The following is a 25415-nucleotide window of genomic DNA, read 5'->3' on the forward strand; positions in this document are numbered from 1 at the left end:
TTTGTTAGGGTGAGAACAGAATCTTGAGGAAGGGATCAGATATCTACGTCCATGTTTCTAAGTAACATGCTTAAACTGTTAACTTCTTGATTTCATACATGGGAAGATTTAGCTCTCTTATAGCCTTTGTTCCATATGTATGTCCCCTTCTTAATTCTCCCAGTATAGTTTTGTCATAATTTTAGATTTGATCAATAGAGTCTACATTGTGATTATAAATATTATTCACAGCTGAGCTATGTCATATGCCATGATTATATTTACTTATGTATCTTTTAATTTTCTTTGGAGTTAAAAATAGTTTTAAAAATTAGTTTCTTTTTTACTATGTATCTATCACTGATTCATTCCCAGCATATTCAAACATATGGGACAGTAGGTTCATTTTTATTAGAGATGTCCCTCCTGCAGTCCTCTGTGTTCCTGTTCCAGTTTGTACTGGCTGCCCCCTATGTTGGCTGTACAGCTGTTGCCCTGGGGTTTCCTGTTTCCAGAGGAAATCTCTGTGGGGTAACTCTTGGGGATTCCTTTAACCTCCTGTGTTGAACCTTCCCTTTCCTGGATCTGTTTTCCCCTTCTTTCTTGGTTTACTTCTCCTTTTTGTGAAATACAAGACTCCATCCACTAGCTTTCTGAGAAATTGAGGGCGTAGGAGGCAAAATTTTTTGTATGTCTGAAGATATCTTTATTCAACTCTTATATTTGCCTGTTTGGTTATATGTAGAATTTCAGCCTACCTATCAGTTTCTCAGACTTAAAGCCTTTGATTCACTGTCATTGCTGAAAATCTAATGACATCCTACACTTGATCTTAGCCAAAAGGCCAAAGCAATTTCAATGACATTCTTATTCTTTTATTGTCCTTGTAATTTTCCCTCCTTTCTCTTTCCTGTCATTTTAATGGGAGTTTCAGGAATGAGCAAAGGTAAATGGTGCAATTTCAAAAGGTTGTGTGTAACTGGAATTTTTCTGCTGGGCATTTTACATACTAGAGTATGTATTTCACCTTTATGGATAAAGAAATAGTTAAACTATTGGACAGGATCACAGAGCCCGTAACAGCAGGGATTCAAATCCAGGTCTATCTGACTCCAAAGGCTGGTGCTTTTTCAGTGTGCCTCACTCCCTGAAATGATTCTTCTAGACTAGGACTTTTTTGCTTAACTCTGGAGAGAACAGCGAAAGAAAATTTTGGTGGCTGCTTTAAACAAAACAAATTTTGAAGGCTTGAATTTTTTCTAAAAATTCATTTGTATTTTAATACTGTCACCATAGTTGTAGTTAATTTTTAAAAACACCATATTTCTGCACATCTCTAATGGCATGCTCTACCCTGGTTTGAGAAGCAGGAATTCTAGTACAATCTTTTTTGTAGGTGAGGCCCAGAGATGCTACACATTGATCCAGAGAATTAATGTCATAGCCGGGCCAGAACTTTAGCATACTGATGACTTTCTTCCCCTACTGTTTACCTTTCCCTCAACATTTTATTATTTCAAATGTACAGAGGAATTGAAAGAATTGTAAACACCCATAAACCTAACACTTAGACTCTACAACTGCCATTCGTCCATCCATCAACCCCTGATTGTATCTTATAAGTAATTTCTACCAGACTCTGCTTCCAGGATCTTTTCCCCATTTATTTCAGTCATTAATCCAGAAAATGAATGGGGAAACGCAAACAGCCAAATATTTTGAGTACCTGCTATATGCTCAGGACATAATAGAGGCAGTATAAGATGATAGCAGTTATCTCCTGAAGGAATTTACAACCTAGTCAAGGAAGATAGTATATAACAAACAATTTATGCATATATAAACTAGAATTGTACAAGTATGTGCTTCCTGATTTAATACAGAGTTATGAATTATTGATAAAACACTGCAAAGGTTTAGGCTTAAGTGTAGCAAATTCACTTTTAACCCCCAGACAACATATGTATGCCTGTATATAGAAAAAAAATTATAATCATCATAAATGAGTTCAATCTCTTCTTTAGTTGTGTTTCCTGCTTCCTTTCTTTTCCTTTTTATGTCCAGAACTTCCCTCTAGTACATGATACAAAAGTCAAAAAGGAGTACAATGAGAAGACTCCTTCCTACCTTAGTCCCCTAGCCACCAGTTTCCCTTCTTAGAAGCAACCAATCACTGTAAGACTGGTTTACTTCAATCTCGAGCTACTTAATGCATATAAAAAGGGTATGCATGTGCACGTGTGTGTTGGTGTATGGTGGCATAATTACACACACTGCTTTGTACCTGTCGTTCTGATGTTTTTTTTCCTTACCTCCTGAGTTACTTCTCTTCACTCTGGACCCCTTAGGCCACATCTTCCATTCTCCCTGCATAGTGGCTGTATTCCTATATTCTTACTCAGATCAAAGACACTTGTTTCCTACTTGTAGAAGGAAGAACTTGGGATGACAGTGTCCTCACCTCATTTCCTATCAGTACATCTTTTTAAAAAAATTCCACCTAGAAGCCGGAGGACAAGAGCTGCCTTAAGTCATTCTTTTTTTAAAAAAATTAATTTTTGGCTGTGTTGGGTCTTCGTTGCTGCATGTGGGCTTTCTCTAGTTGCAGTGAGCGGGGCTACTCCTCGTTGCAGTGCATGGGCTTCTCATTGCGGTGGCTTCTCTTGTTGTGGAGCACAGGCTCTAGGTGCATGGGCTTCAGTAGTTGTGGCATGTGGGCCCTAGAGCACATGGGCTTCAGTAGTTGCAGCACGTGGGCTCAGTAGTTGCAGCACGTGGGCTCAGTAGTTGTGGTGCACGGGCTCAGTAGTTGTGGCTCGCAGGCTGTAGAACACAGGCTCAGCAGTTGTGGCTCACGGGCTTAGTTGCTCCGCGGCATGTGGGATCTTCCCGCACCAGGGCTCGAACCCATGTCCCCTGCATTGGTAGGCAGATTCTTAGCCACTACACCACCAGGGAAGTCCCTTAAGTCATTCTTGATGCTAGAATGGGTGGATGTAATTAGGAAAGGGAGATCTGCAAGATAAAGCAGTCTTCATCGGAAAGGGCAAACCACCCACTGGCTGGCTAAGAGAATGAACACTCAGATTGCAACCTCAATTATATGTATAAATTCCCACTAAAGACAGAGCATGTTATGTTAACAGATTTAAACCCATATCCTTTCATATTTATTTTGCTTCATTATGATGAGTCACATGCTGATTCCAAATAAAAGCAAGTAATTCCCTGATTTATAATCATCCATTAAGCAAATCTTGCTTTTTGGACCTCAGAATTACTGGGCCTTGTTCATCCTCTTTGAATCCCTTAAATCAAAAGTGAGAAATACAGTAAGTTCAATTATTTATTAATAATCTTGGAACAAATACGTTAACAATTCCTTAGAGTTATATAGCATTTTTACAATTTTGAAAGCACTTTCACATATACCAATTAAACCCTCACAACATCCCTGTGAGGTAGGCAGGGTTGGTGTTATTTTCCTATTACTAGTGAGGAGAACAAGGCTCATGGGTGAAGTAAGGTCACACAGTTGGTTAGCGATGGAGCCAGGACTAGAACCTAGGCTTTCTGACATGCCTCCCTGAGAACATTCAAGTAATGGCATCCTATGCTATATAATGAACATTTCTCTCCTATGATGATCAGATCTATTTTTATAAGTCTGGTATCACCTTTTCCTAATATCCAAAAACACTGAATCACAGTTTTGATGAGATATTTCTTCCCTGTTACTGGACTATTTCTCTTTGATGTATCAAGCACCATCCTAAGATGAAACTTACTTGTGTTTTAAGTTTTGAGGATCCTTGGCTATAAGTTCTAAATTATGATATAAAAATTTGTTTTAGAAATTCTGCAAAAGTATTCCTATGTTGAATATGTCAAACTTACTTAAACAAAAACAACACAAGCCTGTTTATATTTTTGAAAGCTTTGCAGTCTTTCTCAATAGGATGTTTAGATGTGTATAAATGGAAAATAGGGAAAGGTGTTTAGCAACATTACTGGGAAGCCTATGCAGAATGCACCTAAACGCAAGTCACATCACACTAATTTGTTTGTGTTGGCCTTCTAGAGGAAGGAAAACCATTAGAAAACTTTCAGGTTTGATCCCATCATATGTGTGACATCCTCAGCAATAAGCTGGAAAAATCTGAATTATACCAATAGGGGGGTTCAAGCAGTAGTGATCAGAGCATATATATGTATGGTAGAAAGGAAGAAAACACTTGCTCTTCAGTGGTTTTGCCTAGGTCCAGTGTAAGTATACTTATCAAGGCAGATTTTAAGCTATAGCATCTTTCGTGTTAAATTTCAAATTGTGAAATATGGTGGAGTTATCAACTTGGAATATGACTGAAACTGAATGTAACTGACCCCAAACTACCTGTCAAAAGCAGAGTAATGCTCAATGGGCATAAAAGGTAAGGGATAAAACCCAACTGCTCTGGTATGGAGAGAAAAACAGCAAAATGCAAACCTTCTGGTTAAAGTGAACCATAGACCATCAGGCATGTAAAGCAGGTTTTAAAAATATGAAAATGACACTGAGCTGTATTATCAGGAATTACATTCCTAAAGTTCCAGTTTTGGCCTTTAAAATTTAAGAGCAATAGGGAGAAACGTAAGCCTGTGGGGAGGAGGTGGTGCAGAAAATGAATGGGATCTAGAAACGGGGCTGAGGAGGTGGGAAGTTAGGGAACATCAAGAAACAGCTTAAATATATTCAAAATGGATTTAGAATCCCTCTAAATCCAACCTCTCCAACAATATTTGCTAAATTGAGAGATCTGGTCAAAAAAGTTGGTGACAATAAAAGTGACTATTTTATCTTACAAAAGAAGTATTTAAATATAGATTAGAAATTATGCTGTTAAAGATTAGTCCACTGATCAGGCTGTAGAAAGTGAAACTTAAGTGTTGCTGTCAGATACATTGCAGAAAACTGCTTCCAAAAATAGAATTACCATAGCAGTACTCAACATTAATGAAACCATTAATAAACAAGCACTTAACTTTTTATACTTGAAGCCTAATGAAAAAACATTGGTACCCTTAAGAAATAAATATAACACTTTAAGGTGAAAGATATTGCAGCTACATTTAAGTTTTCGATCAAGAATGTTCTAGTTTGGTATACTGGGCTCAAAACCAACTACACGTTTGAAATGCATAGAGACTACACTATATTCCTTACATAGTATCATTGTCATCATCTTCATGTTTTCTCTTCAATGGGTTTGATTCATTGGCCGTGTTCTGTGATGAAACCATGTTGGTGGTAATAAGAATATTTTTGGGCCCAATCATTGAAGGATTAAGCAGAACATTTTGAACTGCAGTTGTTGCGGGAACTGTAAACAGAGGAGAAAACACCCCCAAACTATGAACTACACAGAATCAGAAACATATGGTAAAAAGTATTCAACAAAGCTGAAATGTAATTCGAATAATAATTTCTTTTTTTAAGGTTTTTAAAATAACATTTATTTCTTAAAAGTTAACATATGCATAATAGGAAACCAAAAAACACAAGAAGCAAAAAACAAAGTCATCTATAATCACAAGCAGTTTACCGTTTGATGTGTCCGTCTAGGTTTCGTTTGTGTATCTACATAACTAAGCATCCATTTTTATGTAATTAAGATCATACAGTTATGTATATGCTTTTTCACACATCATGAATATTTACCATTTCAAAGTCCCAAAGCTGTGAGTATTTTGACAGCCAAGAATACACTATACCAACTCAATCTGGAAGGAAAAAACATAATCCTGCCTTTTTTGGCGACAAAAATTTCATAAATCACAAAAATGGCAACAGGCCTCTAGATAAAGAGTTATGATTAAAATACTACATTCCCTTAATGTTCAATTAAAAATGAGACATAAAGCAAGAGTACACAAAGTATAATGCTTCTGAGAGTAAAAAGTATTCAACAAAGCTGAATGTAATTTTAATAACAATTTCAATAGCATGAAGTAAAACTATATCAGAAGAAACATAATTATACTGCATTAAGAGTTAAATTACATTTTTTAATGCTTTAAAGTACTTAAATTAGTATCTAGTATAAAGTTAAAGAAGTTCTGTTAGTTTTTTTTGTTTGCGGTACGCGGGCCTCTCACTATTGTGGCCTCTCCCGTTGTGGAGCACAGGCTCTGGACGCGCAGGCTCAGCGGCCATGGCTCACGGGCCTAGCTGCTCCGCGGCACGGATCTTCCCAGACCGGGGCACGAACCTGTGTCCCCTGCATCGGCAGGCGGACTCTCAACCACTGCGCCACCAGGGAAGCCCTGTTTTTAATTTACTTAAAATTTCAATTAGTTCTCAGTCATGGGAAGCAGTGCACTGGATTCATCATGGAACATACTAAAGGCACGTGTTCAAGGTCAGGAATCATGCTTCCTTACAGACCAATATTATGGTGTACGGTTAGGTTTCAGAAGATGTGAAATCTAAACATATTCATGAATAAACTACGTTATAACAGAATTCTACTTATATTATTCTAACTTTCTACATATACTTCCGTGAAGTGAATAAAAGTACAGTTTTCATTGGATATATACTAAGTTGTATTATTTTCTTGAGCTTTAACCCTAAGTGATTTTGCCTGAGATTTGTAGACCGTAACTTATTTTAGTTCATAGGGTTCTTTGAGACTCTTGATGATCATGTTGAAATCTCTCCCTTCCCCCCAAAATGTTACATATATGTAAAATTTCATACAATTTTAGTGTGTTTATAGACTCCCTCTGAAGAACCCAGATTTGCAGCATTACGGCCGCCTTCCTGTTACGATATTAAAACAATTTAATTATTGCTATAGGAATACAAACTGTTCTGTTATCACGAATCATTCACAAATTTTAAAATTCAGAAAAATATTTTAAAAGAACCACTTTCAATCCCCCATGCCCTGCCCATCGTGTTACCTGGTTTGACAGGTGTGGACTGAGAAGGTGGAATCTGCACCGTAAATCTTTGGCTTGTCACTGACACTGGAGGTGCAACTTTATTTGGGACAGACACTGTTTGTGGGGTTGCTGTAGTTGTAATTAACAGACCATGTTAGTTAGGTGACTTATTATACAGGTTCAATTCCTGCTCTCCTTTAGCTTACCAGAAACTACCTTCAAAGCACAGGGAATTAATGAAAGATCTGCTTGAGTTTGAATCCAGGCTTTATCACCTACTAGCCGAGTGACCTTGGGCAAGTTATTTAATCTTTTTGTGCTTTTCTCATCTATCAAATGGGGATAACAATACCTGTTTCATAGGATTCTTGTGAGAATTAAAATAATCCATGTAAAACTCTTCACATAGCATCTGGCACTGAATTTTAGCTACATGAAGTCATGAAGTTGAACATTTAAATAAACAGCATTAAAGACCCAAGTTTTCTATTAATTACCTTATGTGGCACTTTTAATCTCTGTCACTTGCTGGGAATTAGGAGGTGTCTACTATGCCCATGAAGCTAAATCAACATGCATCTAACAGAAGCCTAACATATCTCCATCTTTAGGTAAGTTTTCCATGTATTAAGGAGTGGTCCAAAGAATTTGGTGAAGCTTAATGAAGCAATATAAGTATTTTATTTTGTCAAGAAAATTCACAGTAGGTGGATGTTTTCTTGTCCATTATCATAAGGAAATTGTTAACATTTATCTAAGTATGGAGTTTAGGTTTTAAAATTGAACAGAGTATATGCTTAGGTCTTATGCTTTATGAAACTCATTTAAATTTTTTTTAAAGTTTAAAACTTGCATCTTTAATAGTAGTTTTTAGCATCTACCTCACTCTAGACTTAAAAATCTCTAAAACATGTACAATAAATGTCTAACTAGGAATAAAAATCACAACTGATAACTAAAATTGGTTAACTTGCCAACACATGTAACTGATTAGTACAGCCTAGAGTTTTTAAAAAGTTGGTATTCACTTAAGAGATATGAACCCACAGATAAACAGTATATGATCAAAAAGTTACACAAATTATATATGCAAACTCCTGTCTACACAGGTCACATGCATATAATTAGACGTGTACAATTAATGCTATACCAGTCTGGTTTTAGAATGCTGAAATGTGAATTCACACCCTGAAAATATGAAGAGGTTGTCTACACATCTCAAAAATCAAATGCTGCTTACACTAGAGCTATATGACATCTATAGTACTCAAGTTATAAGAGCTAAGAAATCAATACTGGTCAAAGAGAAGGGGATTTTTTTTCTGAAAAGACTTTGACTATGAAAAAATACAGCAGGAACGTAGGACAAAAAAATCAGGAAATCTAAATCCATTATTCATGTGTTCCTTAATATCTAAGCAACAATGACATTATGGTTTCTAAATGCCATTCTCCACTAAGAGGAACCAGGGCTCTTTAGAGAAATGGCTGATTCTAGGACTGGGGTAAGGAAAATATAAGATGAGCTTGGAACATCTTGTGCCAGGAAGCAAGAAATGGTCAAAGAATGATGGAGACCTGTCACAAAGGACACAGGAAACAGTCTGAAGGGGTGCTCACTGACCAATACAGGATAATCAGTACTACTTTTGAAAAGGTTATATTAAAAATGATTTTCTTTGAGTCTTAAGCTTTTTGTATACTTTAAACTTACTTCTTTTGATTGCATCTCTTGCCAATTTACTCAGAAATTTAATTTCTGATAATAAGTAGGCTACTGCTGTGAGTTTGGCAACTTTATTTGTATAAAACCCAGAAAGCACACTGCTTAAACTTCTGTTTTTGTTACCATAGTTAATACCGGCAACAATGTTGGGTAATGCCCAATTCTATACTCATTTGGGATCAGATATTCCTTGTCGCTTTCTCATTTTGAAATGATAAAATATGTTTATAGCTTTACTAGAGGACGAGTAAATGTATTAATGGCAACACATATCGGAATTTCTGACTCACCTTTTTACTTGGATTACAGTTCAAAATCAAGTGCTGAGGCACTTCTTTACCAGCCAAAAAAGCCATTTCCCTCTCGCACTTACCTATAGTAGGAGTGGTAGGTCTGCTACTAACAGCACCAACACTTAACCGTGGAACTAGTCTTCCTTGGTTAGGTCCCTAGGGGATTTAAAAAACAAATTAGTTTTAACGTTGTTCACACTTGACACCTAAACTTAGCAGGAAATGAAATTAGGATTGCTGATATGAATTATTAATAGATAATTGATGGCAAGAATGTCCTGTTTCTGTTCAGTGTTCTAATGCAACATTTAAACTAGGGTTTTCACAAATATCTATATATATACACACACATATAATACAAACAATACATATCTATATAAACATGGATAAGAATATATATATAAAATATATAATTCTATATAGTTTTAAAGTTTGAGGTAGAGTGTTATTTGGGGATAACAGCTAACTTCCTTATGATTTTTTAACCTTAACTAGTCAATATCTTAACCCAGTAAGAAACTTCCTTATAGTGGAATTTCAGAGGTACAGAGGTAGGCCAATGTAGGGAGAACTTTCTCAGTGGTGGGAGAGCCTTAGGTCATATTTCAGAAAGCAAGTCCAATGCCTGATGGTATATCATTTACTCTGTTATGGTATAGTGTAAAGATTGGGAGTTATGAGACCTGGGAATCAGTCTTAACTTTGCTACTAACTTCATAGATGAGTTCGGGCTCACTTCCCTGATGAGTTAGATGAACAATAAAGTTCCTTTTAGCCCTAAAAATCTTGGATCATATATTCTATATTTTAACATAGTAGCTAATTGCAGACATAGTATTTTCAAGGAACTAAATTTTAAAAAATCCTAGTAAATTATCTTAGCCTTTAATTTACTGCACTATTTACCCCTAACACATCTTACCCTTTTTAAAAGCTAAGATGACTAAAAATTCTTACCTTTTTAATTAAGGACTTTAGCCTATAGTTTGGAGCTGTTAAGCAGTATCTGTCAGGTGGCAGTCTGGGTCCTGCATATGGCTTAATCAGTGGTAAAGGGGTTTGATTTTTCTGCCTTGCAATATCCAGTAAAAACTAAAAAAAAAAATCCTTATTAGAACTACAATTAAAAATTATAAGTAAAATGAACTTCAAATAAAATTTTGCTCACATCTCTCGGGGGAGGAGAGGTAAAAGACTGGTCAGCCCGACACTGGATTGCCAGTCTCACATCATCTGCATCAACATTAGGTTTCTTAGCATGGCTTGAATAAATTTTTGCATCATCCAGAATTGAAGTCACATATCCTTTAAGAACAAAACATTATTTAAAACATATGAAAATAGATTAATATTTATGGCCAGTTTTTAAAAAGTTTCACTAATTTCCAGAAAGTTTATGAATTTTGGTTCTAATATCTAATTGTCCTATCTATATGATCAATTTGAAACAGATATCACAATATACTGTTCCCTAGCCTGAGCTCCTTTTTACTGCTTTCTGAATTCTATAACATTAACTCTTTTTTTTCTTCACATATTTTTAAGACTTTATTTCTGTAGAGTAGTTTTAGGTTCACAGCAAAATTGAGGGGAATATACAGAGATTTCCTATATACTCCCTGACGCCATACATGCATAGCATCCTCTATTATCAATGTTCCCTGCAAAGTGGTGCGTTTGTTACAATTGATAGTCCTACACGGACCCATCATAATCCCCGATAGTCCGTAGTTTATATTATGGTTCACTCTTGGAACTCTACATTTTGTGGGTTTGGACAAATGTATAATGACATGTTATGACATTAACTGTTAAAGTATTTTGGTTGAAAATGTTCTTACAATGAACGATTTTTAAAATTCACAAGTTAGGCGATTTTGGTGTTTTGTTAACTTACGGAAAGCAAATTCCAACATTTGATTTATAACCCTTGGTTCGTACTCCGTAATTCCCATATCCTTCAGGATCTGTGCCATCACCTGTGGATTCAAATAAAAACGCCAGATGCATAATCTAGGTATAGAAATCAAGACTGGACCGAAGGTAGTAATTATATTTATGATACAAGGTTCCCCCTTCTCTGGGTTCCAAACTTGTACTTTTCCTTTTCCTCCCAAGCGAGTGTCAGGTTCACACCAAATCTCGTCTTGATCTCTTTGCTGAAAACTTTTTTTTTTTGGCGGGGGTGGGGGCGGGGGCAAAGAGAAGAAAAAGGCCCGGGTTGGCTTTCCCAGTCGAGGTAGGGGTGGTTACAGCTGGTTGTCATTTTCAGATGTGGCGACTGGGGTAGCTTTCCATCAGAACACTGGAGGCGCGAGCCAGGATTCGCAGATGGGGCGGGACGACTAGGCGGCCCGGGGCCCGAGGCCCAGGAGACAAAGCCGGGAGGCCGGCCTGCGCATCCGGTGGGCCGCCAGCCTCCCTCCGGCTGGGCCGCCGGGGTGGCGGGAGAGAGCCCTGGGGTCCAGGGCACTCGAATCTCCAGCTCCTGGCGGCCCTGGCATGGCTGAAGTCGACCCGCGAGCCCATCATCAGGCCCTCCCCCCAGGCCCGCCTCTCAGGTCCCCGGCTGCGGTCGCGCCCAGCTTCGCACCCCGCCTCGCATCCTTCGCACTCACCAAGGCATCTCTCGGAGCGTTCTTGGGAGGCGCCATCTTGCCCGACTCCATGTTATCCTGCTGCTCGTCATCCGGGGAGAGAGGACTGCTCGCGGATTCCTCGCTCAGGCTCCACCCCTCCGGGCGCGGAGGGCGGGATTACCGCGCCGGTCCTTTTGCTCCGCTGGCTGCCGCTTCCCAGCCGCCCGCCCGCCCCGCGGAGGCAGAAGGAGGCCGGGCTAGCAGGGAGCTCACGGCGCTGAAGCCTTTTCCGAAGAGCCCTCGGCCAACGCTTGGAAGACTGATAAGTTCGCCTTCCCAGAGCTGTTCCCCAGAAAAGTACACGAAAAGGGGCACCCTTGTCTTTTCTGGGGCCCCTCCTCACGTCCCCTGCAGCCACCCTGGCCCCTTCCCTCTCCCTGAATGTCTGCAGAGTCCCTGCATCCACCTGCCTTTGTGGTAGTGCTGCCTGGTCAAATGCAGAAAGCCCAGTTAAATTTGAATGTCAGATCAATAATCACGTTTTTAGCATAAGTTTATCCCAAATATTACACGGGCTATACTTACACTATGAAATGATTTATTGTTGATCTGATATTCAAATTTAACTGGGTGCTCTCTATTTTTTGTTTTTGTTTTTTTTGCGGTGTGCGGGCCTCTCACTGTTGTGGCCTGTCCCGTTGCGGAGCACAGGCTCCGGACGCGCAGGCTCAGCGGCCATGGCTCACGGGCCCAGCCGCTCCGCGGCATGTGGGATCCTCCCAGACCGGGGCACGAACCCGTGTCCCCTGCATCGGCAGGGGGACTCTCAATCACTGCGCCACCAGGGAAGCCCTATGTGCTCTCTCTCTTTTTTTTTTTTTCAAAATTCCAATGACATTTTAAATTTTTATTATTTATTTTTTAAACATCTTTATTGGGGTATAATTGCTTTACAATGGTGTGTTAGTTTCTGCTTTATAACGAAGTGAATCAGTTATACATATACATATGTTCCCATCTCCTCCCTCTTGCGTCTCCCTCCCTCCCACCCTCCCTATCCCACCCCACCAGGCGGTCACAAAGCACCGAGCTGATCTCCCTGTGCTATGCAGCTGCTTCCCACTAGCTATCTACCTTACGTTTGGTAGTGTATATATGTCCATGCCTCTCTCTCGCTTTGTCACAGCTCCCCCTCCCCCCTCCCCATATCCTCAAGTCCGTTCTCTAGTAGGTCTGTGTCTTTATTCCTGTCTTACCCCTAGGTTCTTCATGACATTTTTTCCCCTTAAATTCCATATATATGTGTTAGCATACGGTATTTGTCTTTCTCTTTTTGACTTACTTCACTCTGTATGACAGACTCTAGGTCTATCCACCTCATTGTGCTCTCTATTTTTATTTGCTAAATCTGGCAACTCTACCCTATGGTCTGCTCTCCACCCAGCAGGCATTTGGTCAGCTCTCCTCACACTCAAAGCCCTGTCATAATTGCTCATTTCATACTGATGCAAAGCTAAAGCCTTTGACAGCCTGAAAGATTCGCCCCTGGAGCCCCAAATGCCTTCTTCCCACTCTCCACAGAACAGCCTGAGGGTCTTTCAAAAAACATGCATCAGTTAACTGTCTCTGGCTTTAAGTGTCCCAAAGAGAACTCTTTCTTCCTCCTCAACATCCACCAACGCCCTCCATTTCTGAGAAATGCACTCTGACCCACCCAGGCGGGAAGAGCCGTCAGCCATGTTATACTCTTTCCCGAACAAGCCACACTTAAGTCTAGCAGCAAGTCCTGTCAGGGTGACCTCCCAAAGTCACAAAACCTCTGTCCATGGCTCCACATCTCCATCCAGTGCTACCATGCTAATGGTCCAAGCTAACAGCCCTAATTACCAAGGCTACAGCAAGAGGACCCCGAAATTGTGCTCCCCCACATTTTTACACAACCGGAGAGATCTCTTAGTCATAAACTAAATAATTGCATTCCTTTCCTTAAAACCCTCTAATGGCTTCCCTCACACACACACACACACACACAAGTTCAAACTAATTTCTGGGGCTTGGCGGGCCCTTCAGTTTTGGCCACCGTCTTACCTCATCGGGCCTGTCTGAATCCGTCCACCACACAGCCATATTGAACTCTGAGCAGGTCTCCCCACGACCCACGTGTTCTTAACACTGTGGTTCCGGGAGGAACACTGATCCTCATGCCACGCAAGCGCCTTTCCCAGTTCAGAGCGGGGAACGTCTATGTAAGACTAATAATGTTTTTCGAATAGGTAGCATATACGCAGGGTACAAATATTTTAAAATATATTTAAAAACTAAGAAAAAGCCTCTCTGGCTTGTTCCAGCCACTCATTTCTCTTTCGCAGAAGGCATCACTGTTTACCAGTTTCTTGTCTATTTAATTTGCAAATATTACCTTCTTTATATCTTTTTCCCCTACCCAAATGGTACTGTACTGTTGGGGTGACCAACCTTTAGAGAGCCAATCGGGACACAGCTGTACTAGATGAAAAGACCCATAAGATGTAATAAATAGTTGTATACATGTGTTATTGCTGTAATATAAAAATATGAAAATAGATGTTCATTTAAAATTGTTTTTCTGTAGTATTTACTTTTCTGTTACATACATGCTATTTAAATAAAACAATAGGACTACTTAACAGTGGCAATTAGTAGTAATTAATAGGACTAATTAATTTTAACCATATTTTTCATATTTCTGTCCTGTCACAGCAATTTATTTCAACTCTTGGTTGTTTAAATTTTTTTAGGTCATATTATTGTATATTTTCAATATACATAAATGTAAGACTAAAAAAGAAGAATGTAAACACAATAAAACAAATTAAACAGCTATTATCTATTGCCTATATTTAATAAAAAAATTACAATGAAATGTTCCTTTTGGCACCAGAGTATAGTAGGATATTTTTACTCTTTGTTTCTTTTCTAATAATACTTCTCTGAACTTCCTGCAGACTGTAGGACATCCTTCTTTTATGTAGTGGTAAAACTGAATATGATCAAACATAATATTCATTTTGATATGCATCTCTGCTCTTATCAAGCCTACATTAGACTGATTCCTGGTGTCAGTCCAGTGTGATGACATCAAGCTAAATATCCTTTCAAAAAAAGTGTTTGAGTATGGAGTACTCCTAAATATTACTTACTAGAAATAGCAGGTTTTTAGACTTGTAGAAATTAGTTCTCAGTTCTCCAAAAAATGCCCATCCACTTAGTACTAGAGGCTTGTCTTGGTAAACCAGCTATTTGCCAGTCAATTAGGCCATTTGCATCTACACATTCATCATATAGTCTGTCAATGTCTAAAATATCCATCCTTTTTTAACATTCTGAAGCATGTTAGATGTCATCATAAATTAAATCTTTCTTTCTCAGGGAAAAAAGGTTTTCAAGCACAAAGGTAATTTGAACTCATGAAATTGAAGTTGGATTCCAAATAAGTTAAAATTTTAGTAAAGAAATGAGAGAGTCCTGTTTAACTCAGGTGCCTTTCTGGCAACATTCCTTTTTCTTTTTTCTTTTCTTCTTTTTTTTTTTGATGGAGACTTTAGGGTTTTCAATATATAGTATGTCATCATGTCATCTGCAAATAGTGACAGTTTTACTTCTTCCCTTCTAATTTGGATGCATTTTATTTCTTTTTCTTGTCCGGTTACTGTGGTTAGGACTTCCATAACAATGTTAAATAGAAACGGCGAGAGGGGGCATCCTTGTCTTGTTCCTGATTTTAGAGGAAAGGCTTTCAATTTTTCACCATTTAGTATGATGTAAGCTGTATGTGTGTCATAAATGGCCTTTATTATGTTGAGATATGTTCCCTCTACACCAACTTTGTTGAGAGTTTTTTATCATGAATGGATGTTGAATTTTGTCAAATGCTTTTTCTGCATCTGTTTAGATGATTATGTGATTTTTATCCTTCATTTTGTTAATGTGGTGTATCACATTGATTGATTTGTGGATATTGCACCATCCTTGCGTCCCTGGAATAAATCCCATTTGATCATGGTGTATGATTATTTTAATATATTGTGGAATTTGTTTTGCTACTATTCTGTTCAGAATTTTTGCATCTATGTTCATCAGGGATATTGACCTGTAATTTTCTTTTTATGTAATGTCATTGTCTGGTTTTGGTATCAGAGTAATGGTAGCCTAGTAGAGTAAACTTGGAAGTGGTTCCTCCTCTTCAATTTCTGGAATCGTTTGAGAAGAATAGGTATTAACTCTTCTTTATATATTTGGTAGAATTCCCATGAAGCTGTCTGGTACTGGAGTTTTGCTTGTAGGGAGTTTTTTTTGTTTTTTTTTTTTTGCGGTATGCAGGCCTCTCACTGTTGTGGCCTCTCCCGTTGCGGAGCACAGGCTCCGGACGCGCAGGCTCAGCAGCCATGGCTCACGGGCCTAGCTGCTCTGTGGAATGTGGGATCTTCCCGGACCGGGGCACAAACCCGTGTCCCCTGCATCGGCAGGCGGACTCTCAACCACTGCACCACCAGGGAAGCCCCTAGTAGGGAGTTTTTGATTACTGATTCATTTTCAATACTAGTAATTAATCTGTTCAGATTATCCATTTCTTTACTCAGTCTCAGAAGATTGTATGTTTCTAGGTAGTTATCCATTTCTTTAGATTGTCCAATTTGTTGGCATAAAACTATTTATAGTATTTGCAAATGAGCCTGGCTAATAACTTATCAATTTTGTTTATCTTTTCAAAAAAACAGGCTCTTGGTTTCATTGATCTTTTCTACTTTTTGGTCTCTTTTTTATTCATCTCCTCTCTGATCTTTATAATTTCCTTCCTTCTGCTGACTGTGGGCTCTGTTCTTCTTTTTCTAATTACTTTAGATGGTAGGTTAGGTAGTTTATTTGAGATTTGTCTTATTTATTGAGGTAGGACTGCACTGATACAAACTTCCTCTTAGAACTGCTTTGCTGCATCCCATAGATTTTGGAAGGTTGTGTTTTTATTTCCATTGGTCTCAAGGTATTTCCTGATTTTCTCATTATTTCTTCAGTGACCAATTGTTTTTTTGGTAGCATGTAGTTTACTCTTTACATGTTTGTTTTTCCCACTTTTCCTCCTGTAATTGATTTGTAGTTTCATACCACTGTACTTGGAAAAGTTGCTTGATATAATTTCTGTCCTCTTAAATATGTTAAGAATTGTTTTATAGCCTAGCGTATGGTCTATCCTGCTGAACATTCCATGTGCACTTGAAAAGAACGTGTATTCTGCTGTTTTTGGATGGAATGTCCAGTAGATATCTATCAAGTTCAAATGGACTACTGTGTCATTTAAGGCCACTGTTTCCTTACTGATTTTCTTTCTGGATGGTCTGTCCCTTGATGTAAATAGAATGTTAATGTCCTCTACTATTATTGAATTGTTGTCAATTTCTCCCTTTACGTCTGTTAAAATTTATATTTTAGCTTAATATTTAGGAGCTCCTATATTAGGTGTACATATATTTATGAATGTTGTATCTTCTTTCATTGATCCCTTTACATTATATAGTGGCCTTCTTTGTCTTCTATTACAGACTTTGTTTTAAAGTCTACTTTGTCTAACTTGAGTATTGCTACCCCACCTTTCTTTTCATTCCCATTTGCACAGAATAGCTTTATCCATCCCCTTACATGCAGTCTGTGTGTACCTTTAGCTCTGAAGTGAGTCTCTTTTTTATTTTAACAACTTTATTGGAGTATAATTGCTTACAATCTTGTGTTGCTTTCTGCTGTATAACACAGTGAATCAGCTATACATATACATATATGCCCATATCCCCTCCCCCTTGCATCTCCCTCCCACCCTTCCTATCCCAACCTTCTAGGTGGTCACAAAACACCGAGCTGATCTCCCTGTGCTATGAGGCTGCTTCCCACTAGCTCTCAACTTTACATTTGGTAGTGTATATATGTCAGTGCCACTCTCTCCTTCGTCCCAGTTTACCCTTCCCTCTCCCCGTGTCCTCAAGTCCATTCTCTATGTCTGCATCTTTAATCCTGTGCTGCCCCTAGGTTTTCAGAAACATTTTTAGATTCCATATATATATGATAGCATACGGTATTTATTTTTCTCTTTCTTTTTTGTTTAACATCTTTATTGGAGTATAATTGCTTTACAATAGTGTGTTAGTTTCTGCTTTATAACAAGGTGAATCAGTTATACATATACATATGTTCCAATATCTCTTCCCTCTTGCGTCTCCCTCCCACCCTCCCTATCCCACCCCTCTAGGTGGTCACAAACCACCTAGCTGATCTCCCTGTGCTATGTGGCTACTTCCCACTAGCTATCTATTTTAGGTTTGGTAGTGTATATATGTCCATGCCACTCTCTCACTTTGTCACAGCTTACCCTTCCCCCTCCCCATATCCTCAAGTCCATGCTCTAGTAGATTTGTGTCTTTATTCCCGTCTTACCCCTAAGTTCTTCATGAACGTTCTTTTTTTTCTTAGATTCCATATGTATGTGTTAGCATACGGTATTTATTTTTCTCTTTCTGACTTACTTCACTCTGTATGACAGACTCTAGGTCCATCCACCTCACTACAAATAACTCAATTTCGTTTCTTTTTATGGCTGAGTAATATTCCATTGTATATATGTGCCACATCTTCTTTATCCATTCATCTGTTGATGGACGCTTAGGTTGCTTCCATGTCCTGGCTATTGTAAATAGAGCTGCAATGAACATTTTGGTACATGACTCTTTTTGAATTATGGTTTTCTCAGGGTATATGCCCAGTAGTTATATTGCTGGGTCTTATGGTACTTCCATTTTTAGTTTTTTAAGGTACCTCCACAATGTTCTCCATAGTAGCTGTATCAATTTACATTCCCACAAACAGTGCAGGAGGGTTTCCTTTTCTCCACACCCTCTCCAGCATTTATTGTTTGTAGATTTCTGGTGATGGCCATTCTGACTGGTGTGAGGTGATACCTCATTGTAGTTTTGATTTGCATTGCTTTAATGATTAGTGATGTTGAGTATCCTTTCATGTGTTTGTTGGCAATCTATATATCTTCTTTGGAAAAATTTAGGTCTATTTAGGTCTTCTGCCCATTTTTGGACTGGGTTGTTTGTTTTTTTGATATTGAGCTGTATGAGCTGCTTGTCAATTTTGGAGCTTAATCCTTTGTCAGTTGCTTCAATTGCAACTATTTTCTCCCATTCTGCAGGTTGTGTTTTCGTCCTGTGTATGGTTTCCTTTGCTGTGCAAAAGCTTTTAAGTTTCAATAGGTTCCATTTGTTTATTTTTGTTTTTATTTCCATTTCTCTAGGAGTGGTTCAAAAAGGATCTTGCTGTGATTTATGTCACAGAGTGTTCTGCCTATGTTTTCCTCTTAAGAGTTTTATAGTGTCTGGCCTTACATTTAGTTCTTTAATCCATTTTGAGTTTATTTTTTATTTTATAATTTTTGCGGTACGCGGGCATCTCACTGTTGTGGCCTCTCCCGTTGCGGACCACAGGCTCCAGACACGCAGGCTCAGCGGCCATGGCTCACCAGCCCAGCCGCTCCACAGCATGTGGGATCTTCCCGGACCTGGGCATGAACCTGTGTCCCTTGCATTGGCAAGCGGACTCTCAACCACTGCGCCACCAGGGAAGCCCCTTGAGTTGATTTTTGTGTATGGTGTTAGGGAGTGTTCTAATTTCATTCTTTGACATGTAGTTGTCCAGTGTTCTCAGCACCACTTATTAAAGAGGCTGTCTTTTCTCCATTGTACATTCTTGCTGCCTTTATCAAAAATAAGGTGACCATATATGCGTGGGTTTAACTCTGGGATTTCTATCCTGTTCCATTGATCTATATTTCTGTTTTTGTGCTAGTAGCATACTGTCTTGATTACTGTAGCTTTGTAGTATAGTCTGAAGTCAGGGAGCCTGATTCCTTGAGCTCCGTTTTTCTTTCTCAAGATTGTTTTAGCTCTTTGGGGTCTTTTGTGTTTCCATACACATTGTGAAATTTTTTGTTCTAGTTCTGTGAAAAATGCCATTGGTAGTTTGATAGGGATTGCATTGAATCTGTAGATTGCTTTGGGTAGTATAGTCATTTCCACAATATTGATTCTCCCAGTACAAGAACATAGTATAACTCTCCATCTGTTTTTATCATCTTTAATTTCTTTCATCGGTGTCTTATAATTTTTTGCATACAGGTCTTTTGTCTTCTTAGGTAGGTTTATTCCTTGGTATTTTATTCTTTTTGTTGCAGTGGTAAATGGTAGTGTTTCCTTAATTTCTCTTTCAGATTTCTCATCATTATTGTATAGGAATGCCAGAGATTTCTGTGCTTTAATTGTGTGTCCTGCTACTTTACCAAATTCATTGATTAGCTCTAGTAGTTTTCTAGTAGCATCTTTAGGATTCTCTATGTATAGTATCGTGTCACCTGCAACACTGTCAGCTTTAGTTTTTCTTTTCTGATTTGGATTCCTTTTATTTCTTTTTCTTCTCTGATTGCTGTGGCTAAAACTTCCAAAGCTATGTTGAATAACAGTGGTGAGAGTGGACACCCTTGTCTTGTTCCTCATCTTAGAGGAAATGGTTTCAGTTTTTCACCATTGAGAATGATGTTGGCTGTGTGTTTGTCATATATGGCCTTTATTACGTTGAGGAAGTTCCCTCTATACCTACTTTCTGGAGGGTTTTTATCATACATGGGTGTTGAATTTTGTCAAAAGCTTTTTCTGCATCAGTTTAGATGATCATATGATTTTTATTCTTCAACTTTTTAATATGGTGTTTTCATATATTGAAGAATCCTTGCATCCCTGGGATAAACCCCACTTGATCATGGTGTATGATCCTTTTAATGTGCTGTTGGATTCTGTTTGCTAGTATTTTGTTGAGGATTTTTCCATCTATGTTCATCAGTGATATTGGCCTGTAGTTTTCTTTTTTTTTTTTTTTTTTACATTTTTGGTTTTGGTATCAGGGTGGTGGTGGCATTGTAGGATGAGTTTTGGTGTGTTCCTCCATCTGCTATATTTTGGAAGAGTTTGAGAAGGATAGGTGTTAGCTCTTCTCTAAATATTTGATGGAATTCGCCTGTGAAGCCATCTGGTCCTGTGTTTTTGTTTATTGAAAGATTTTTAATCAGAATTTCAATTTCAGTGCTTGTGATTGGTCTGCTTATATGTTTTATTTCTTCCTGGATCATTAACTGAAGGTTTTGCTTTTCTAAGAATTTGTCCATTTCTTCCAGGTTGTCCATTTTATTGGCATAGAGTTGCTTGTAGTAATCTCTCATGATCCTTTGTATTTCTGCAGTGTCAGTTGTTACTTCTCCTTTTTCATTTCTAATTCTATAGATTGGAGTCTTCTCCCTTTCATTCTTTTTTTTTTTTAACATCTTTATTGGGGTATAATTGCTTTACAATGGTGTGTTAGTTTCTGCTTTATAACAAAGTGAATCAGTCATACATATACATATGTTCCCATATGTCTTCCCTCTTGCATCTCCCTCCCTCCCACCCTCCCTTCCCACCCCTCCAGGCTGTCACAAAGCACCGAGCCAATATCCCTGTGCCATGCGGCTGCTTCCCACTAGCTATCTACCTTACTACGTTTATTAGTGTGTATATGTCCATGACTCTCTCTCGCCCTGTCACAGCTCACCCTTCCCCCTCCCCATAACCTCAAGTCCGTTCTCTAGGAGGTCTGCGTCTTTATTCCTGCCTTACCCCTAGGTTCTTCATGACATTCTTTTTCTTAAATTCCATATATATGTGTTAGCATACGGTATTTGTCTTTCTCTTTCTGACTTACTTCACTCTGTATGACAGACTCTAGGTCTATCCACCTCATTACAAACAGCTCAATTTCGTTTCTTTTTATGGCTGAGTAATATTCCATTGTATATATGTGCCACATCTTCTTTATCCATTCATCCGATGATGGGCACTTAGGTTGTTTCCATCTCCGGGCTATTGTAAATAGAGCTGCAATGAACATTTTGGTACATGACTCTTTTTGAATTTTGGTTTTCTCAGTGTATATGCCCAGTAGTGGGATTGCTGGGTCATATGGTAGTTCTATTTGTAGTTTTTTAAGGAACCTCCATACTGTTTTCCATAGTGGCTGAACCAATTCACATTCCCACCAGCAGTGCAAGAGTGTTCCCTTTTCTCCACACCCTCTCCAGCATTTATTGTTTCTAGATTTTTTGATGATGGCCATTCTGACTGGTGTGAGATGATATCTCATTGTAGTTTGGATTTGCATTTCTCTAATGATTAATGATGTTGAGCATTCTTTCATGTGTTTGTTGGCAGTCTGTATATCTTCTTTGGAGAAATGTCTATTTAGGTCTTCTGCCCATTTTTGTATTGGGTTGTTTGTTTTTTTGTTTTTGAGCTGCATGAGCTGCTTGTAAATTTTGGAGATTAATCCTTTGTCAGTTGCTTCATTTGCAAATATTTTCTCCCATTCTGAGGGTTGTCTTTTCGTCTTGTTTATGGTTTCCTTTGCTGTGCAAAAGCTTTGAAGTTTCATTAGGTCCCATTTATTTATTTTTGTTTTTATTTCCATTACTCTAGGAGGTGGGTCAGAAAGGATCTTGCTGTGATTTATGTCATACAGGGTTCTGCCTATGTTTTCCTCTAAGAGTTTGATAGTTTCTGGCCTTACATTTAGGTCTTTAATCCATTTGGAGCTTATTTTTGTGTATGGTGTTAGGGAGAGATCTAATCTCATACTTTTACATGTACCTGTCCAGTTTTCCCAGCACCACTTTTTGAAGAGGCTGTCCTTTCTCCACTGTACATTCCTGCCACCTTTATCAAAGATAAGGTGTTCATATGTGCGTGGGTTTATCTCTGGGCTTTCTATCCTGTTCCATTGATCTATCTTTCTGTTTTTGTGCCAGTACCATACTGTCTTGATAACTGTAGCTTTGTAGTATAGTCTGAAGTCAGGGAGCCTGATTCCTCCAGTTCCTTTTTTTTGTTCTCAAGATTGCTTTGGCTATTCAGGTCTTTTGTGTTTCCATACAAATTGCAAAATTTTTTGTTCTAGTTCTGTGAAAAATGCCAGTGGTAGTTTGATAGGGATTGCATTGAATCTATAGATTGCTTTGGGTAGTAGAGTCATTTTCCCAATGTTGATTCTTCCAATCCAAGAACATGGTATATCTCTCCATCTATTTGTATCATCTTTAACTTCTTTCATCAATGTCTTATAATTTTCTGCATACAGGTCTTTTGTCTCCTTAGGTAGGTTTATTCCTAGATATTTTATTCTTTTTGTTGCAATGGTAAATGGGAGTGTTTTCTTGATTTCACTTTCAGATTTTTCATCATTAGTATATAGGAATGCCAGAGATTTCTGTGCATTAATTTTGTATCCTGCCACTTATCCAAATTCATTGATTAGCTCTAGTAGTTTTCTGGTAGCATCTTTAGGATTCTCTATGTATAGGATCATGTCATCCGCAAACAGTGACAGCTTTACTTCTTCTTTTCCGATTTGGATTCCTTTTATTTCCTTTTCTTCTCTGATTGCCGTGGCTAAAACTTCCAAAACTATGTTGAATAAGAGTGGTGAAAGTGGGCAACCTTGTCTTGTTCCTGATCTAAGTGGAAATGCTTTCAGTTTTTCACCATTGAGGACGATGTTTGCTGTGGGCTTGTCATATATGGCCTTTATCATGTTGAGGAAAGTTCCCTCTATGCCTACTTTCTGCAGGGTTTTTATCATAAATGGGTGTTGAATTTTGTCAAAAGCTTTCTCTGCATCTATTGAGATGATCATATGGTTTTTCTCCTTCAATTTGTTAATATGGTTTATCACATTGATAGATTTGCATATATTGAAGAATCCTTGCATTCCTGGGATAAACCCCACTTGTTCATGGTGTATGATCCTTTTAATGTGCTGTTGGATTCTGTTTGCTAGTATTTTGTTGAGGATTTTTGCATCTATGTTCATCAGTGATATTGGCCTGTAGTTTTCTTTCTTTGTGACATCCTTGTCTGGTTTTGGTATCAAGGTGATGGTGGCCTCGTAGAAGGAGTTTGGGAGTGTTCCTCCCTCTGCTATATTTTGGAAGAGTTTGAGAAGGATAGGTGTTAGCTCTTCTCTAAATGTTTGATAGAATTCGCCTGTGAAGCCATCTGGTCCTGGGCTTTTCTTTGTTGGAAGATTTTTAATCACAGTTTCAATTTCAGTGCTTGTGATTGGTCTGTTCATATTTTCTATTTCTTCCTGATTCAGTCTTGGCAGGTTGTGCATTTCTAAGAATTTGTCCATTTCTTCCAGATTGTCCATTTTATTGGCATAGAGTTGCTTGTAGTAATCTCTCATGATCTCTTTTATTTCTGCAGTGTCAGTTGTTACCTCTCCTTTTTCATTTCTAATTCTATTGATTTGAGTCTTCTCCCTTTTTTTCTTGATGAGTCTGGCTAGTGGTTTATCTATTTTGTTTATCTTCTCAAAGAACCAGCTTTTAGTTTTATTGATCTTTGCTATTGTTTCCTTCATTTCTTTTTCATTTATTTCTGATCTGATTTTTATGATTTCTTTCCTTCTGCTAGCTTTGGGGTTTTTTTGTTCTTCTTTCTCTAATTGCTTGAGGTGCAAGGTTAGGTTGTTTATTCGAGATGTTTCCTGCTTCTTAAGGTGGGCTTGTATTGCTATAAACATCCCCCTTAGAACTGCTTTTGCTGCATCCCACAGGTTTTGGGTCATTGTGTCTCCATTGTCATTTGTTTCTAGGTATTTTTTGATTTCCTCTTTGATTTCTTCAGTGATCACTTTATTATTAAGTAGTGTATTGTTTAGCCTCCATGTGTTTGTATTTTTTACAGATCTTTTCCTGTAATTGATATCTAGTCTCATGGCGTTGTGGTCAGAAAAGATACTTGATACAATTTCAATTTTCTTAAATTTACCAAGGCTTGATTTGTGACCTAAGATATGATCTATCCTGGAGGATGTTCCATGAGCACTTGAGAAAAATGTGTATTCTGTTGTTTTTGGATGGAGTGTCCTATAAATATCAATTAAGTCCATCTTGTTTAATGTATCATTTAAAGCTTGTGTTTCCTTATTTATTTTCATTTTGGATGATCTGTCCATGGGTGAAAGTGGGGTGTTTAAGTCCCCTACTATGAATGTGTTACTGTCGATTTCCCCTTTTATGGCTGTTAGTATTTGCCTTATGTATTGAGGTGCTCCTATGTTGGGTGCATAAATATTTACAGTTGTTATATCTTCTTCTTGGATGGATCCCTTGATCATTATGTAGTGTCCTTCTTTGTCTCTTTTAATAGTCCTTATTTTAAAGTCTATTTTGTCTGATATGAGTATTGCTACTCCAGCTTTCTTTTGGTTTCCTTTTGCATGGAATATCTTTTTCCATCCCCTTACTTTCAGTCTGTATGTGTCTCTAGGTCTGAAGTGGGTCTCTTGTAGACAGCATATATAAGGGTCTTGTTTTTGTATCCATTCAGCTAATCTGTGTCTTTTGGTGGGAGCATTTAGTCCATTTACATTTAAGGTAATTATCGATATGTATGTTCCTATTCCCATTTTCTAAATTGTTTTGGGTTCGTTATTATAGGTCTTTTCCTTCTCTTGTGTTTCTTGCCTAGAGAAGATCCTTTAGCATTTGTTGTAAAGCTGGTTTGGTGGTGCTGAACTCTCTTAGCTTTTGCTTGTCTGTAAAGGTTTTAATTTCTCCATCAAATCTGAATGAGATCCTTGCTGGGTAGAGTAGTCTTGGCTGCAGGTTTTTCTCCTTCATCACTTTCAGTATGTCCTGCCACTGCCTTCTGGCTTGTAGGGTTTCTGCTGAGAGATCAGCTGTTAACCTTATGGGGATTCCCTTATGTGTTATTTGTTGTTTTTCCCTTGCTGCTTTTAATA

At 38.2% G+C, this 25415-nt stretch overlaps 1 protein-coding gene across 2 annotated transcripts; it reads right to left on the reverse strand.

Annotated features, from left to right (window-relative positions):
- Positions 1-2798: 2798 nt before the first annotated feature.
- On the reverse strand, positions 2799-11613 carry TAF9B (TATA-box binding protein associated factor 9b). Of its 2 annotated transcripts, XM_079910816.1 has the most exons (7): positions 11544-11613; positions 10823-10904; positions 10094-10230; positions 9883-10017; positions 9006-9081; positions 6925-7035; positions 2799-5339 (listed from the first exon to the last, which is right to left on the reverse strand). In XM_079910816.1, exons 1-7 carry the CDS (start codon positions 11592-11594, stop codon positions 5179-5181), a joined length of 753 nt encoding a protein of 250 aa, XP_079766942.1. In that variant the 5' UTR covers positions 11595-11613; the 3' UTR covers positions 2799-5178. The 2 variants fall into 2 exon arrangements, with proteins under 2 accessions (XP_079766942.1, XP_079766943.1); XM_079910817.1 differs by lacking the exon at positions 6925-7035.
- Between the last annotated feature and the right edge of the window lie 13802 nt (positions 11614-25415).

Source organism: Stenella coeruleoalba (assembly GCF_951394435.1).
Source record: "Stenella coeruleoalba genome assembly, chromosome: X".
In the NCBI taxonomy this organism is placed as follows: Eukaryota; Metazoa; Chordata; class Mammalia; order Artiodactyla; family Delphinidae; genus Stenella; species Stenella coeruleoalba.